General features: G+C 45.5%; 1 protein-coding gene across 1 annotated transcript; it reads left to right on the top strand.

Moving 5' to 3' along the window:
* Positions 1-6,694: 6,694 nt before the first annotated feature.
* Positions 6,695-9,750, top strand: LOC129680993 (40S ribosomal protein S15-like). The gene is made up of 2 exons (XM_055612885.1): positions 6,695-7,062; positions 9,624-9,750. The coding sequence occupies exons 1-2, from the start codon at positions 6,695-6,697 to the stop codon at positions 9,748-9,750; spliced, it is 495 nt and encodes a 164-aa protein (XP_055468860.1).
* Positions 9,751-14,260: the final 4,510 nt, after the last annotated feature.

The raw sequence follows: 14,260 nt of genomic DNA, 5'->3' as shown, positions 1-14,260 counted from the left end.
GCAGAGGCAGGTGGTCTGCGAGTTCGAGGGCAGTCTGATCCACAGAGTGAGTTCCAGAACAGCCAGGGCTAAAACAGAGAAACCCTGTCATGAAAAAACATGATGACAATGAGGGAGCCTCAGAGTAATCCAATCTAAAGCCTACAACCACTTTGTGACAAAATTCTAGCATGGCTCCCTGTAGAAATACTAGATAGAGCATAATCAGACTAGGTATTATATTTATACTGTCAAGGATCAGCTGCTAGGTAAGGGGCAATAAACTGAATTAGGAATACATATTTTGTTTGATGATGCCACTTTAGAGCAATGTCATGCAACAGCTCATGTGTTCCGTTTTGGAAAATTAAAGTATGTGCACCAAACCGTAGATACATATTCAGAATTCTAATGAACTTTTGCCTTAAATTCTAAAAAGAGTGATTCTGAGATTATACTTTTATTAGAGGTGATGGCTATTTTGGATATGCCTTTTCAGATTGAAGCTGATGATTCTCTGACATATGTATCCAGTAAAATACAACAAATTTTTAGACATTATGGCATAGAAAATGTTACAGACATATCTTGCAATTCTACAAGACAAGCAATTGTGGAGAGATCTAACAGGACTTTAAAGGAAATGCTGATTAGACAGAAGGGGACTATGAAATCTCCCAGAGATAGATTAAATAATGCTTTATTGACTGAATTTTTTAATGTAACTGAAACAAAGTAGCACAAATGATGAAAAAAATTAAGAAAAGACTATTAAATTAGATCAGTCTTTATATTTTAAGGATGTTTAACTTCAGGGTAGAAGTCTGGAAATGTGTTGCATGAGGGGGTGGGTAGTTAGGTCTTTGTTTCCACGGAGTGAAAAGGTGTGGATTTCCTAAAAATTAATAAGGATTACATTTGACCAGGGGAGACCTGAAAATTCTGGCTACAGACAGAAAGAAGAAACCAAGAACAACAAAACAGATGATAGATATGCTGATTTGTCTCCTTGGGAACATCTCTGAGACTGGTTGAGACATGAATGTCTATACAGTCCACATGGACTTATCAAGTTTGACGCCTTTCACTTGCAAACAAAGAGCAGAGAATCATCTTTATCGGATTTGTGCACGTCATACGTTCCATACATATGTTAATATAGAAATGCATATCACCTTTCAAAATTTCTGTGTTTTCAGAACAGAAGGACCAGACACCAATGAAGACAAGTATCCCAGGTCATCCAGCCTCATAGACTGCCTCAGTTGCTATTCCCTCAAGAATCTGCATCCAGGACAACTTCAAAGTGGCTAGCTAAGATGGTCCAGCATCTCAGACTGTTCCAGCCAAAACTTCAGTTAAGCCCTGTATACTTTCCCATCCCACAGAGACTGGACAGCAGTCCAGTCTCTGTGGGATGGGAAATGATACAGCTAGATTTCCCAGGACATGGCCAATATCCCAATTTTCTTAGGGGCCCCAGAAGATGTCATCAAGCCCCATACAGCAGAAAGCAATTTTAAGAGAATGTCACCCCATTCCCAAGAGGTGGGGTGGGTGGATTTTGGTCATTCCGTGGGTAATAGACATTTGTCATCTGTTGTTGATTATTATATCAATGATATTTATCATTGATTTATCTTTTAAACAGTGGTTATTCCTAAACCAGCTGTATGCCCAAATCACCACACAGAGACTAGGATTTATTTAATTAACATAGAGCACAATGCTGGGCAATGGTTACTCCATCCTAAACCTCCAGGCCCACATAGTTTCCTCCCATTCAGATTTCCCACCTTATACTTGCTTTTAGTCATATCTAAGGTCCTGTTCATCTCACCTCATGCTTCCAAGTCCTCTCCTGCAGTTCTATCTTCTCTGACTCCTCCCACTCACTTCATTCTCCTCCCCTCCAGACCAGGATGTCCCACCCTATTCTCTCCATTGCTCAGCACTGAGTGGATGTTTTAATTGACAATATAGAGAACAAATGGTGGCGTGTTTACACAAACTTGAGACAGGTGATGCTTAGCATCACAATGCAATGTCTGGATTGAAATCAGGTAGTGGAGTAGAGAAATCAGCATTTGAACGAACAAGGGTAAATTGTTTACATTCCACAAAAACGTTATATCAACAGTCATCATTTAAGGGGGATTGATTGCAAATTGTTAACGGTCTTGGTCAGGGAGGAGACAAACTAAAAGAGGTTAGATTCAGGAATTTCTTTCTGTTTCTTTCCTTTATTCTTCTTTCTCTCTTATCTAATGTTAGGGGAAAGGGTGTAGAGGGGATAAAAAGAAAAAAGAGGTGATATGAGAATGATAGGATAAAAGGGTAGATTATTGAATCTACTGTTAGACTAGAAAGCAACAACACTCAAATATTTTACATTGGTATAAACTTTTGTATATTGATACAAATTTAAGGTTATATTTTGTTATACTGTATACATGTTTCAACTCTTTTAAAGTATTGTACTATGTAATTCATTTAAAAGTGTAATGTGATGTTTTAGTCCTTTCGAAAACTACTATTACAAACTGTTTAGGATAACTAAGAAATGCAAGTTAAGCTGGGTGTGGTGGTGCTGGGCGTAATGCCGGTCCTCAGGGAGGCAAAGGCAGGTGGATCTCTGTGATTCAGGATAGCCAAGGCTGCACAGAGAAGTCCTGTGTGAGAGCAAGGAAGGAAAGAAAGGAAGGAAGGAAGGAAGGAAGGAAGGAAGGAAGGAAGGAAGGAAGGAAGGAAGGAAGGAAGGAAGGAAGGAAGGAGGGAGAGAGAAAGAAGGAAGGAAGGAGAGAGAAAGAAAAAGAAATAAGAAAAGAAAGGGTAACAGAAGAAAAGGAAAGAAAAGACAAAAAGGAAAAGAAAGAAAGAAATGCAAGTTAGTAGTCCAACTTATGGTCATGTTAGGCACTAGTTTAGTTTATCACAGAAATAAGCTTTATTTAGCCTCCTGTAGTTGTTTTCAAAGTTAATCAGATAGTAAATAGCTAGAAATAAGCAACATTTTCCTATTCAGATATACTGTTACAGTACAAGAATAACCACACAAACCATTCAGACTCCAGTCTCTGTCAGGTATGGATGGTTTATTGAACACAACACCCCAAAACCCTAAGACTGGCTGTGACCAGGGACACAGAAAGGAACTCAAAAGCCTAACTGTGATATCGACCCATTTTCCACAGTGAGTTTATAAAAGCGAAAACACAATTAGCTCATAAGGGGAGGGGCAGGACAGACAGTGAAATAGGATGGTCAGGCTTAAGTTATTTGCTAACAAGCAGTCCTAGCTAACCTTGAAAGTGTGCCTCGTGTAGCTTAGGCTAACCAGGAACTCATTATGTGGCTGTGGATGACCTTGAACTCCTGCATCTCTTCACCCACGAAGGGCTAAAGTTCATGTAGTGCTGGGAATCATGCATGATAGACAAATACTCTCTCTACCAACTAATCAACACTGTTTTTGTTGTTTGAGACAGGGTCTTTCTATGTAGTCCTAGCTATCCTGGAACTCACTCTGTAGAGCAGTCTGGCCTCTATGAGAGTTCCACCTGCCTCTGCCTCCCAAGTCCTGGGATTAAAGGCATGTACAATTATCATGAATCCTTGATGATCTATGTAGGTAATCTCTGGAAACAGGAATTTCTAAGCGGGATGCGGTGGTACATAGCTTTATCTCAGCTTCTGGGGAGTCTAATGCAGGGTGATTATTTGTGCCTAAAAGGTTGGACCCGACCTGGGCAACATGGCAAGACACCATCTAAAATAAGAAAAAAAGAAAGAAAACAATTTTTTTTCAATGCTAAGACCTTCTAAGGCAGAGTTGCATAGGCTTCTGGTATTACTGCTGCCATCACTCACTGGGCCAGTCACTTCTCGGGTCAGATGTCACTGGGAAGTTTACAGGTGTCATGGCTTTAGCTGTACCTTAGGCATCAAACACACAGGTACCTGCTCAGCCCTCCTGGTTTTCTAGTCAGCTTCTCAGCTGCAGGGCCATCCTTGCCTTCCATGTAAGTTCCCTTTCTTATTTAATGACTGAATTCCTACCTGAATCAAAGAGAAGAAGGAATTTTTTTTTTTTTTTTGGCTCCTAATTTTAAGGAGTTCAGTATATCATCATTTGCTTCATGCAGGTTGGCAAAGTATCATTCATGCAGCCATGAAGAACTCATCTCGGAAGGGCCAGCAAGCGGCCAGGACAGGATTGCCCCCCAAGGATATGCTTCCAGTGACCACTTCCTTGAACTGGACCGCACCTCCTTTCCCCCACTCTCAACAATGTTAGGAGCCCATGCAAGGACACTATTCATGCACCAGAGTCCTGCATCTTAATGGGCTCCTGAAAAACCTCACAAAGACTCAAAAGTTGTACTCTATTAATCCAGTGCTGCATTTCAAGTGAAAAGATTCACCATCACAGACTTCAGCTCCCCAACTTCTATGCTATTATCTTTTAACCACCTCGATAACCCGGTCATGTGCACACCCAAGAGACAAAGGGCTTTGTGCTCTGGGAAGTCCTCTTGATGTTTTCTGTCTCGGCCAGAACTGAGGCATACAATGGCACCAAGTGTGACCTTTTTGTTTGTTTAAGACAAGGTCTCAATACTTGGCCCTGGCTGTCCTGGAACTTACTATGTAGTCGAGTATGAGGCTGGCCTCCAGCTTGGAGATCTACCCACCTCTGCCTCCCAAGTGCTGGGATTAAAGGTTTGTGCCATTACACCCAACCTCAAGGGTGGTCTTAATTAGCCCTCAACCTCTACTGTGGCAGTTGGGGTGGCTCCTATAACAGTCCTGCCAGCTGTGCAACCTCTGAGTCCGACCCCACCTCCTCAGGAGGCTGAGGTTAGAGAGTTGCTTGAAGCTACCTTGACAACAGACTCCAGCTGAAAACAAGCATAAAACCCCACAGTTTAGTTTTTTTTCTATCTCTAACAAGTTCATCTCCCTTTGCTTCTTTTTGTTTGCTTGTTTTGTTTCTCAAGACATGGTTCCACTGTGAAGCTCCAGCTGTCTTGGAACTCACTGTGTAGATTAAGTTGGCTTCAATCTCAGAGATTTTCCTGCCTCTACCTTCTGAGTGCTGGGATTATAAAGGCGTGCACCACCACCCAGCTTCCTTCTCTTCTGGCACATTGCACCATGGCACTCATCTTTTTCTCCCTCTTCCCGATAGTCTAAGTTTCATTATTGTGTCTGTTTAACACATTGCTGGATTCTCAGCACCTAGAATAACACCTAGTGCACAGTAAGTGCTCAAAAATATTTAGTGAGTGGTGGATCTGCTCAAAGAAAGCTTTGCTGGGCTCCTCTACATGGCTCAGGTGCTTGTCTGCAGGTCTTTCCACCTGAGTTGGATCCTTGGATCTCACAAGGTGTCAGGAGAGACTACTAAGAATGTTCTGTGACCTCCATGAGCAGGTTGTGGCAAGTGCACACCTGCACACACACCAAGTTTTAAGAAAGTTCATTTTAAGTTGAGACCGACATGCATTCGTGTTCTCACAGATGGTGCTGTTTTTCACCAGCCCAGGAGCATGCCTACAGTTCTGACCTGCAGTGATGAGACCAGGGAGTGGGTGCGCACCACAAAGATCCTTCCTAAACCACCTGCTGCTTGCACACTGTGTGGGAATGGGGAGGCTGTGCCACCTAGTGGCCAATGTCAGTCAGGCTCAGTCTGAACAGGGAGCATGCACCACCTAGTGGTCAACACGAGTCTGCAGCTTGACGGGCACAATTACCACTCTCCAATAGAGGTCCCTTGCAGCCCCTTACTGAAAACTCATGGCATTTTAATCTATTTACAGACTGAGCAGGCTTGTCCTCGTGTCTCTCCATTGTGTGGTGGCCACCAGATAGTAGGAATGCAAACCTGCTTTTCCTAATGCCAGGGTAGCTCTCCAGGCTGTTCTGATTTGTGGGGGCAAGGGAAGCTGTGCACATTCAGAGGACAGAAAACAGCTTGTGGGAGTCTGTTCTCCCCTTCCACCTTGTGGGCTCCAGAGATCAATCTTTGTGGCCAGAACCTTTAACAGTGAGCCATCTCATCAGCCCCTTAATTTTATTTTTTTTGTTTGTTTGCTTAGTGGTTTATTTAATCCCAGCACTCAGGAGGCAGGCATAGACAGATCTCTGTGAGTTCAAGACCAGCCTGGTCTGCAGAGTGAGTTCCAGGACATCCAGGGCTGTTACACACAGAAACCCATTCTTGAAAAAAAAAAAAAAAAAAAAAAAAAAAAAAAAAAAAAAAAAAAAAAAACAAAAAAAAAAAAAAAAAAAAAAAAAAAAAAAAAAAAAAAAAAAAAAAAGACAGTATCTCATTTTATAGCTCTGCTGTCCTGGAACTTATTATTAGACCAGGCTGCCCTAAACTCACAGAGATATGCCTACCTCTTCTTCCCAAATTCTGGGATCAAAGGCCCTACTCTCTCCCTTATCCCAATAAGCCCCTTTATACCAGATTTGTTGCATGGTGTAATTTCTCAGGGGCATGTTGGCATGGGCTGGCCATCGTACCCGCTTACCCCCTTATATTTTATAACACCAGCAGCCTGTAACTCCAGTTCCAGGAGATTCAATACCCTCTTCTGGTCTCCATGAGTACTAGGCACACACATGTGGTACACAGACATACAACCGGACTGTCTTAGGCTTTCTATTGCTGCAAAGAAACACCAAGACCGGAGCAGCCACCAAGATGGCTGAAGTGGAGCAGAAGAAGCAGGCCTTCCACGCATTCACCAACCACAGTGTGGACCTGGACCATGTCCAGCAGGACATGTCCTATGCACTACTGCACCCACCAGAGGCAGAGCCTGAACTGCGGCCTGCACAGAACAGCACTTACCACCTGAGAAAATCTAAGAAGGCGCCACCCATGGAGAAGCCTGAGATGGCAAAGACCTACCTGAGCGACATGGTTGTCCTGCCTGAGATGGTAGGCAGCATGCTGGGCTTGTACAATGGCAAGACTTTCAACCAAGTGGCAACCAAACCAGAGATGATCAACCACTACCGTGGCATGTTCACCATCACCTACAAGCCTTTTGAAGCAGAGCTGGCCTGGTATCTGCCATCCAGTCCTCCTGTTTTCATCCCCCTCAAGGAGCCATGGCCAATAAAGATTCATGAAGAAAGAGAGATAGAGAGACAGAGAGAGAGAGCAAATTGGGGTAGGGAGAGGAAAGGGTTTATTTGGCTTACACTTCCATATCACTGTACATCATCAAAGAAAGTCAAACAGGGAAGAATCCTGGAGACAAGAGTTGATGGGGGGAGGGTGCTGCTGTTTTCTTGCTTCCGATGATTTGCTCAGCCTGCTTTTTTATAGAACCCAAGACCACCAGCCCAGAGATGGAACTAACCACAAAGGGCTGGTAACTGAGAAAATGCCTTACAGCTGAATCACAGCCACCATTACTCCAGTTTCAAGTATCTGATGCCCTGTTCTTACCTCCATGGCTCTTGTGCACACAGCACACAGACAGAGAGGAGAGAGAGTTCTTGTGTCGTAGCTTCTGGAGATCAAACTCGGGTTATCAATCCTGACAGCAGGTGTCTTTTCTCTGAGTCACCCTGTCTGCCCAAAATATTCTTTTCATAAAGTTAAGAACAACTGGGTTGGAAAGATGGCTCAGAGGTTAAGGCTGCTCTTCCAGAGGTCCTGAGTTCGATTTCCAGCAACCACATGATGGCTCACAACCATCTATAATGAGATCTGATGCCCTCTGCTGGCGTGCAAGCAAACATGTAGGCAGAGCACTGTATGCATAGTAAATAAATAAATCTTTATTAAAAAATTAGATTTTTTTTTAAGTTAAGAACTAAATGTTTGAAAAATGAAAGGTGAATCATGGCAGAGTCAGCATTGAGATTGTGGTCCATCCTGGGTGGGAAAACCATCTTACCCAGGTGGGGCCTCAGTGAAGCAAGTGTCAGGAAAGAACTCAAACAGTCCTCTCAAGACCCAGAGATAGCCAGGCCTGGGAGGTGCACACCTGTAATTCCAGCACCCAGGGAGGTGGAGGAAGAGTCAGGCAGATCTCTGTGAGTTTGAGGCTAGCCTGATCTACAAAATTAGTCCAGGACAGCCAAGGCTACACAGAGAAACCCTGTCTTGAAAAACAAAAACAACAGATAGCCATGTGGTTGTGGCACACACCTTTATACTCAGCACTTGGAAGGCAAAGTCAGGCAGATCTCTGTGAATTTGAGGCCAACCTGGTTTACAGACGGAGTTCCAGGACAGCTAAAGCTACACAGACACACACACACAACCCTGTCTCAAAAAGATAAAAAACAAACAAACAAAAAGAACCAGACATAAGACAGGCATAGTGGCACAGACATTTAATTCCAGCAATTCTGAGGCAGAGGCAGGCATATCTCTCTCAGGTTAAGGGCCAGCCAAGGCTACATAGAGAGACTGTGTCAAGAGAGAGGGAGCAAGAGAGAAAGGAGAATTAACCATACTTGCCCCAGAGGTAAGAGGAAATAAAGAGGGGCATTGTAAGAGAGGGAGGGAGAGTGGGGTTGGGAGGAGATGAGGGAGGGGCTATAGCTGGGATACAAAGTGAATAAATTGTAATAATAAAAAAGTATATATATTAGAAACATAAAAAAAAAAAAAAAAGGAAATGGAGAGAGGCCAGAGGAAGAAGGGAAAGCCAGCAGGAGCCACACCTTGTATTTCTTCACCTTGGTTCCAGGCAGGAAGAACAAGGCAGCTGTGTCCTGGTAGAGTTTCTGGCAGTCTTGGTCTCAAGAGCCCTGTCACATGGCAGGGTTCTGAGGAAAAAGGAACTAGGATGCTTGGATGCTGGCCCTGGCTCCAGACCTGTCCACCTTGTTTTTGCTTTGTGTTTTTTCCCACTGAGTCTCCCCGAAAAACTTGAGGCTGGCATTGTTGGCCTCCCTTACGTCTCTATCTTGAAGCCCTCACACCTCCTCCCTGAGGCTCCTCACCTGTCTTCCGCTAGAGGCGATGGGAGGAAGCAGACCCCACAATCCCAGCCCAAAGTCCTCACAGCTTATAACCACAACAGACCTTGCTGAAGCCTCCCATGTCCTTGGAGGCCACCACAGGTAACACTGGGCATTTGCGCTCCTGCCCAGGCCCGAACTTCAGATAGACAAGGAAAACTCCAAAGTATTCAACACACACCATGTGAGTTTCACGATAAATTACATGTCCCTCAATCGCTTGAACGTAGAGTGTCACGAGTTAACCTGTACATGACATTCCTCTCAGGCTGTCTCTTTCCCTTTAAGGCTAAGCTGCCTAGCCTGGTGTGGTGGAGCACACCTGTAATCCCAGTACTAGGGAGGTAGAGGCAAGCAGATCTCTGTGAGTTTGAGGCCAGCCTGGCCTACAAAGCAAGTCCACGACAGCCAAGGCTACACAGAAAAACCAAAAATGAAAAAAAAAGAGTAAGCTTCCTCAACAATGTCAGGATACCATCAGGCCCAGGGCTTGCCTTTCAGATCCTGCTAGGGTCAACGACCATAGACACTACAGACAGACATATAGATGGTATGTGCTATGCACCAGCTGTTTACATTGGCCATCTGTATACACCTTGACTGGCCTGATGGGTTGATGTTATTTCTGAATTTGTGTGTCATAGCAAGCCTAAGTCACGTAAGGGACCATTCCTAGCACTGAGCCTCTTCACAAACTCAGGATTCCAAGTGCAGCTGGACCTCATGAGAGAAGACAGTGGGCACCCAAAGGGAGAAGACTGGCAAGCATAGGACTGGCCATGTGAGGCAATAGGGAGGTGGCCTTGCAAAGGCATCTAGGAATTATTCAGGGAGCTTCCAGGATCTGTGCAGGCTGGGAAAGACGAAAGATGCAAAGCTCCAGTCAGGAAGCACACATTCCAGGGCATGGAGGTCCTAGGCCAAGTTCTGGGTGTAACAGGAATGACTCAGGGAGCCTCGCCCCACAAGGCAGGAACCATCTGGCTCAGTGTGGACAGATGAGCAGAGCTGAGTTGCTGGCCAGAATACTCCTACCTTCAAGGAATTCAAAGAAGCCAGCAATGGGAACTGCTTCCACAGCACCACACAGTGCTAGCTCAGCTGCCAGCCCCACCCAGGCCAAGTGGCACGCAACAGCCCAGTCAGTAAATGTTTTTACACAGTAAGGACCCAAGAGCTGTAAGCAGCAAATGTTCTTTGCTCTGAGGTTGAGCTCCTGACCTGGGAGATGGATAACTTTTTGTGGTTCCCTGTCTGGTGCAATATAATCAACCCACTGCTCACTCTGGTTTCTCTAGGGGATACTGGCCATGTCTGAAGATAGTTAGGGCAGGGCATCTAATGAGCAGAAGCCCAGTAGAGGACAATAGCTCAAGACAAAGAGCTGTTAAATTGAAGTCCCACAGCATGGCTGAGAGAGGGTGTGCTAGCCTCAAATGCTCCAGGCACTTGCTGAAGGATACAGGATGAAGAATGGAGGACTCAGGATATAGGAAGGAAGGTGGAAGACACAGCATGGGGGATGAAAGATACAGGATGCATGATGGAGGATGCAAGACGCAGGGTAGATGGAACAGGATACAGGATTCTGGATACAGGAAGGAGGTTGCAGATGGAAGATGAACCCAGAGCAGGGACTGCAAGATGAAGGACATAGGAGAGGATGAAAAACAGAAGACACAGGGAAGCAGATAGACCTACTTGCCCATAAGCAGCCATCTAACAGCCTTGGGAGAAGAAAAAAATATTTTCCTGCTCCAAACTCTGAAAAGAACAGTTTGCAGGCAAGACTGAGTCAGACTAGGGCACAGGGGCTTCCCATGGAAGGCTGTGTGCCTGTGGGCACCAGCACCTCAAGGCATTGCCCTAGAAAACTTTAGAGTTCCTGTATGGAACTCTAAAGCATGTCTGCCCAGACATGCTTTCCTGGAAACACCCAGATCTTCCCTGCACCATAAACTTCCCTTTCTGCTGAAAGGGCCTCTGTCTCTGAGATGGCAGAGTCAGCTTGTTCTGGCTATTGTGTAAATGACTGAATGACTAGGAGCCTAGCCCAGAGCAGAGGAGGGCCCAGGGAGCCCACTATCAGCAGGAGCATCATGAGGACTTTCTCAGGGTTATTTGGGGGGTGTTTCTTGAGGGTGGCACTGAGTGGAGGTTGCTGCCCAGTCCCGGCTTGCCCCAGAGGAGAGGATGGGAGGAATTAGGGGCTCCCCAGCAATGCAAATGTATGTGGTGGAGGCGTGTAGGTGGGAATGAGTCATAGGTGGGTAGGGCAGACAGGTCTGCCTAGCTGTGTTTGGAGGCAGGAACAGGTGGTTGGGTGGCCTTCGAGGTCAGATCTGACTACCTGCCTAGAAGGGCTTCTGTCCTAGCTATTTCCTCATCTGTCAGCCAGTGTCTGAAAACATCCACACCGCCCATGAATTCAGGTCTTGGGGAAAAGACCGTGTTCCCGGTTGGATGCACGAGCTATGTGGCTATGTGGCTCACTTGAAATACCTATGACCAGAAAGGGGCTTCACAGAGGCCACCACCGGAAGCCCAGGAGGCTGAGGAGAGAGGAGACATCACCTGGTACAGCAAAGGCAGAGCTGGACAAAGGGGAAGAGGAAGAGGAGGATGGAACTATTATGGCTCCTGGGAAGCCAATAGCAAGGGCCTTGACCTCCTACTCTGAGCAAGACGGCTATGAAGTTTTACAATCCTCAGGACTGCCCTCTTGGTGGCTGGTATATGGTCAATCCCTGCCCCTCACAGCCCAGGGGTGCCATTCCAGAAAAATGACTGGGGAAAATGGAATGGGAATTTACTCCCAAGTTACCTAGCCTCTCTGAGGAAGGACATTCTGAGCAGGCTACAAGCAGATTGTCAGTTCCAAAGGAAACTCCAATTCACAAGCCCCAAAAGATAGTGCAAATATCCAGAAACAGGTACAACCTGGACTAAAGGAGGATTTCTGGCAGTTAGATAAAAGCCAGAACTCCTCAGGAGCTGTGAAGCCGGTTCCTCTCTACCAAAAGGAGCCATTTCCCTTACCTTTGGCTCAAGGGACAAGTGGCTACCTATAATGCCTTTCAGCATTTCAAAGCTCATGCTGGCCTCCAGGCTCCCTCAGTATCACAAGTATCTGTGACACATTTCAAAGTCAACAGTAGCATCCTGGCCCTTTTCACCTCCTCTGCTACACTAAACTCCCTCCTGCTCATAGGACTCCCTTTCCTCAGCTACTCATTCTCTTTACAACCCCGCTAGTCTATGTTTTCTCTATGTATCTTTTCTCTAATATCTTCTCTAGTCTCTCTCTCTCTTTTGATGGGGGAGAGGGGAGGGTGTTGAGACAGAATTTTTCTGTGTAGTCCTGGCTGTCCTGGAACCCACTTTGTAGACCAGGCTGGCCTTGAATTCTGAGATCCGCCTGGCTCTGCCTCTGGGATGCTGGAACTAAAGGTGTGCGCCACCACCATGCCTGGTTTTGTGTTTGGTTGGTCACTTGGTTCTGATTTGGTTTGGTTTGGTTTTTATTCATTCACTCATTCATTCATTTGATCACTTTATTGCTTGATTGCAGGCCCTTCCCTCCTCTACTCCCAGTCCTCACTCCCCTCCCTCTATTTTCCCCTCCCATGGGTACCAACTTACACTGGCACATCAAGTCTTAGCACAACTAAGGGCATCCTCTCCCACTGAAGCCAGACAAGGCAGCCCAGCTATAGGACAGGGATTCAAAGGCAGGCAGCTGAGTTGGAGACAACCCCCCAATCCAATTGTTAGGGGACCCACATGGAGAACAAGCTGCACATCTGCTACATATGTGTAGGGGGCCTAGGTCCAGCCTATGCATGCCCTTTGGTTGGCTGGTCAGGCTCTGTGAGCCCCAAGGGCCCAGATTAGTTTACTTTGTAGGTCTTCTTGTGCTCTTGACCGTGACCCACCAACTCCTTCAATCCTTCTTCCAGCTCTTCCACAAGACTCCCCCAGCTCAGCTTATTGTTTGGCTGTAATTCTCTGCATATGTTTCCATCAGCTGCTGGATGAAGCTTCTCAGAAGGCAATTATGCTAGACTCCTGTCTGCAATTATACAGAGTATCATTAATAGTGTCAAGGGCTGGCTGTCTCCCATGGGGTGGGCCTCAAGTTGGACCAGTCATTGGTTGGCCGCTCCTTCAATCTCTGCTCCATCACTATCCCTAAACTTCTTGTAGGCAGGACAAACTCTGGATCAAAAGTTTTATGGGTGGGTTGGTGTCCACCCCCCTCTACTGGAAGTCTCACCTTCCTACAGAAAGTGGCAACTTAAGGCTTTATATCCTCCACTGTGAGGATTCTTAGCTAGAGTTACTTCCCTAGACTTCCAGGACCAGAAATGCCTCTGCACATGGATTTCCATTCTCTCTCTAAGTCACCCGCACAAATCTGATCACCACCCCTGTTCCCATCCCTCCTTGCCCCCAGTTCTCTCCCTCCATGTTTACTTCCCTTTCTGAGTGAGATGCAAGCATTCTCCCTTATGCCCTTCTTGTTACTTAGCTTATTTGGGTCTGTGCATGGTAGCATGATTATCTTATACTATATTGCTAATATCCACATATAAGTGTGTCTTTCTGGGTCTAGGTTACCTCACTCAGGATATCTCTTAGCACCATCCATTTGCCTACAAAATTGCATGATGTCTTTTTTTTTAATAGCTGAGTAGTATTCCATTGTGTAAAAGTACCACAATTCCTGTATCCATTCCTCAGTTGAGGGACATCTGGGTTGTTTCCAGGTTCAGGTATTACGAATAAAGCTGCTATAAACATGGTTGAGCAAATGTCCTTGTTGTGTACTTGAGCATCTTTTGGATATATGCCCAAGAATGGTATAGCTGGCTCTTGAGGTAGAACTATTCCCAACTTTCTGAGAAACCACCAGATTGATTTCCAAAGTGGTTGTACAAGTCTGCTATGGAGGAGTGTTCTCCTTTCTCCACAACCTGGACAGCATGTGTTACCACTTGAGGTTTTGATATTAGCCATTCTGACCAGTGTAAGATGGAACCTCAAAGTTGTTTTGATTTGCATTTCTCTGATAACTAAGGAAGTTAAACAGTTGTTTAAGTGCTTTTTGGCTATTAGAGATTCCTTTGTTGAGAAATCTCTGTATCCCACCCCTGCCTTTTTTTTTTCCAGTTTTTCGAGACAGGGTTTCTTGGTGTAGCCTTCGCTGTCTTAGACCAGACTAACTTCAAACCCTGATCTGTCTGCTTCTACTTCCTGAGTGCTGGGATTAAAGACATGC

The sequence above is a fragment of the Psammomys obesus genome, unplaced genomic scaffold (assembly GCF_907164565.1).
Source record: "Psammomys obesus unplaced genomic scaffold, mPsaObe1.curated_primary_1811, whole genome shotgun sequence".
In the NCBI taxonomy this organism is placed as follows: domain Eukaryota; kingdom Metazoa; phylum Chordata; class Mammalia; order Rodentia; family Muridae; genus Psammomys; species Psammomys obesus.
This window is presented reverse-complemented; position numbering and strand designations above follow the sequence as displayed.

What these genes read in the sequence shown, in the direction of transcription:
- LOC129680993 (XM_055612885.1), top strand. Translation starts at nt 6,695, where the DNA reads ATGGCTGAAGTGGAGCAGAAGAAGCAGGCCTTCCACGCATTCACCAAC. An exon ending in TTTGAAGCAGAGCTGGCCTG is followed by an intron (nt 7,063 to 9,623) that starts GTATCTGCCATC and finishes TGTGTGTCATAG; the next exon opens with CAAGCCTAAGTCACGTAAGG.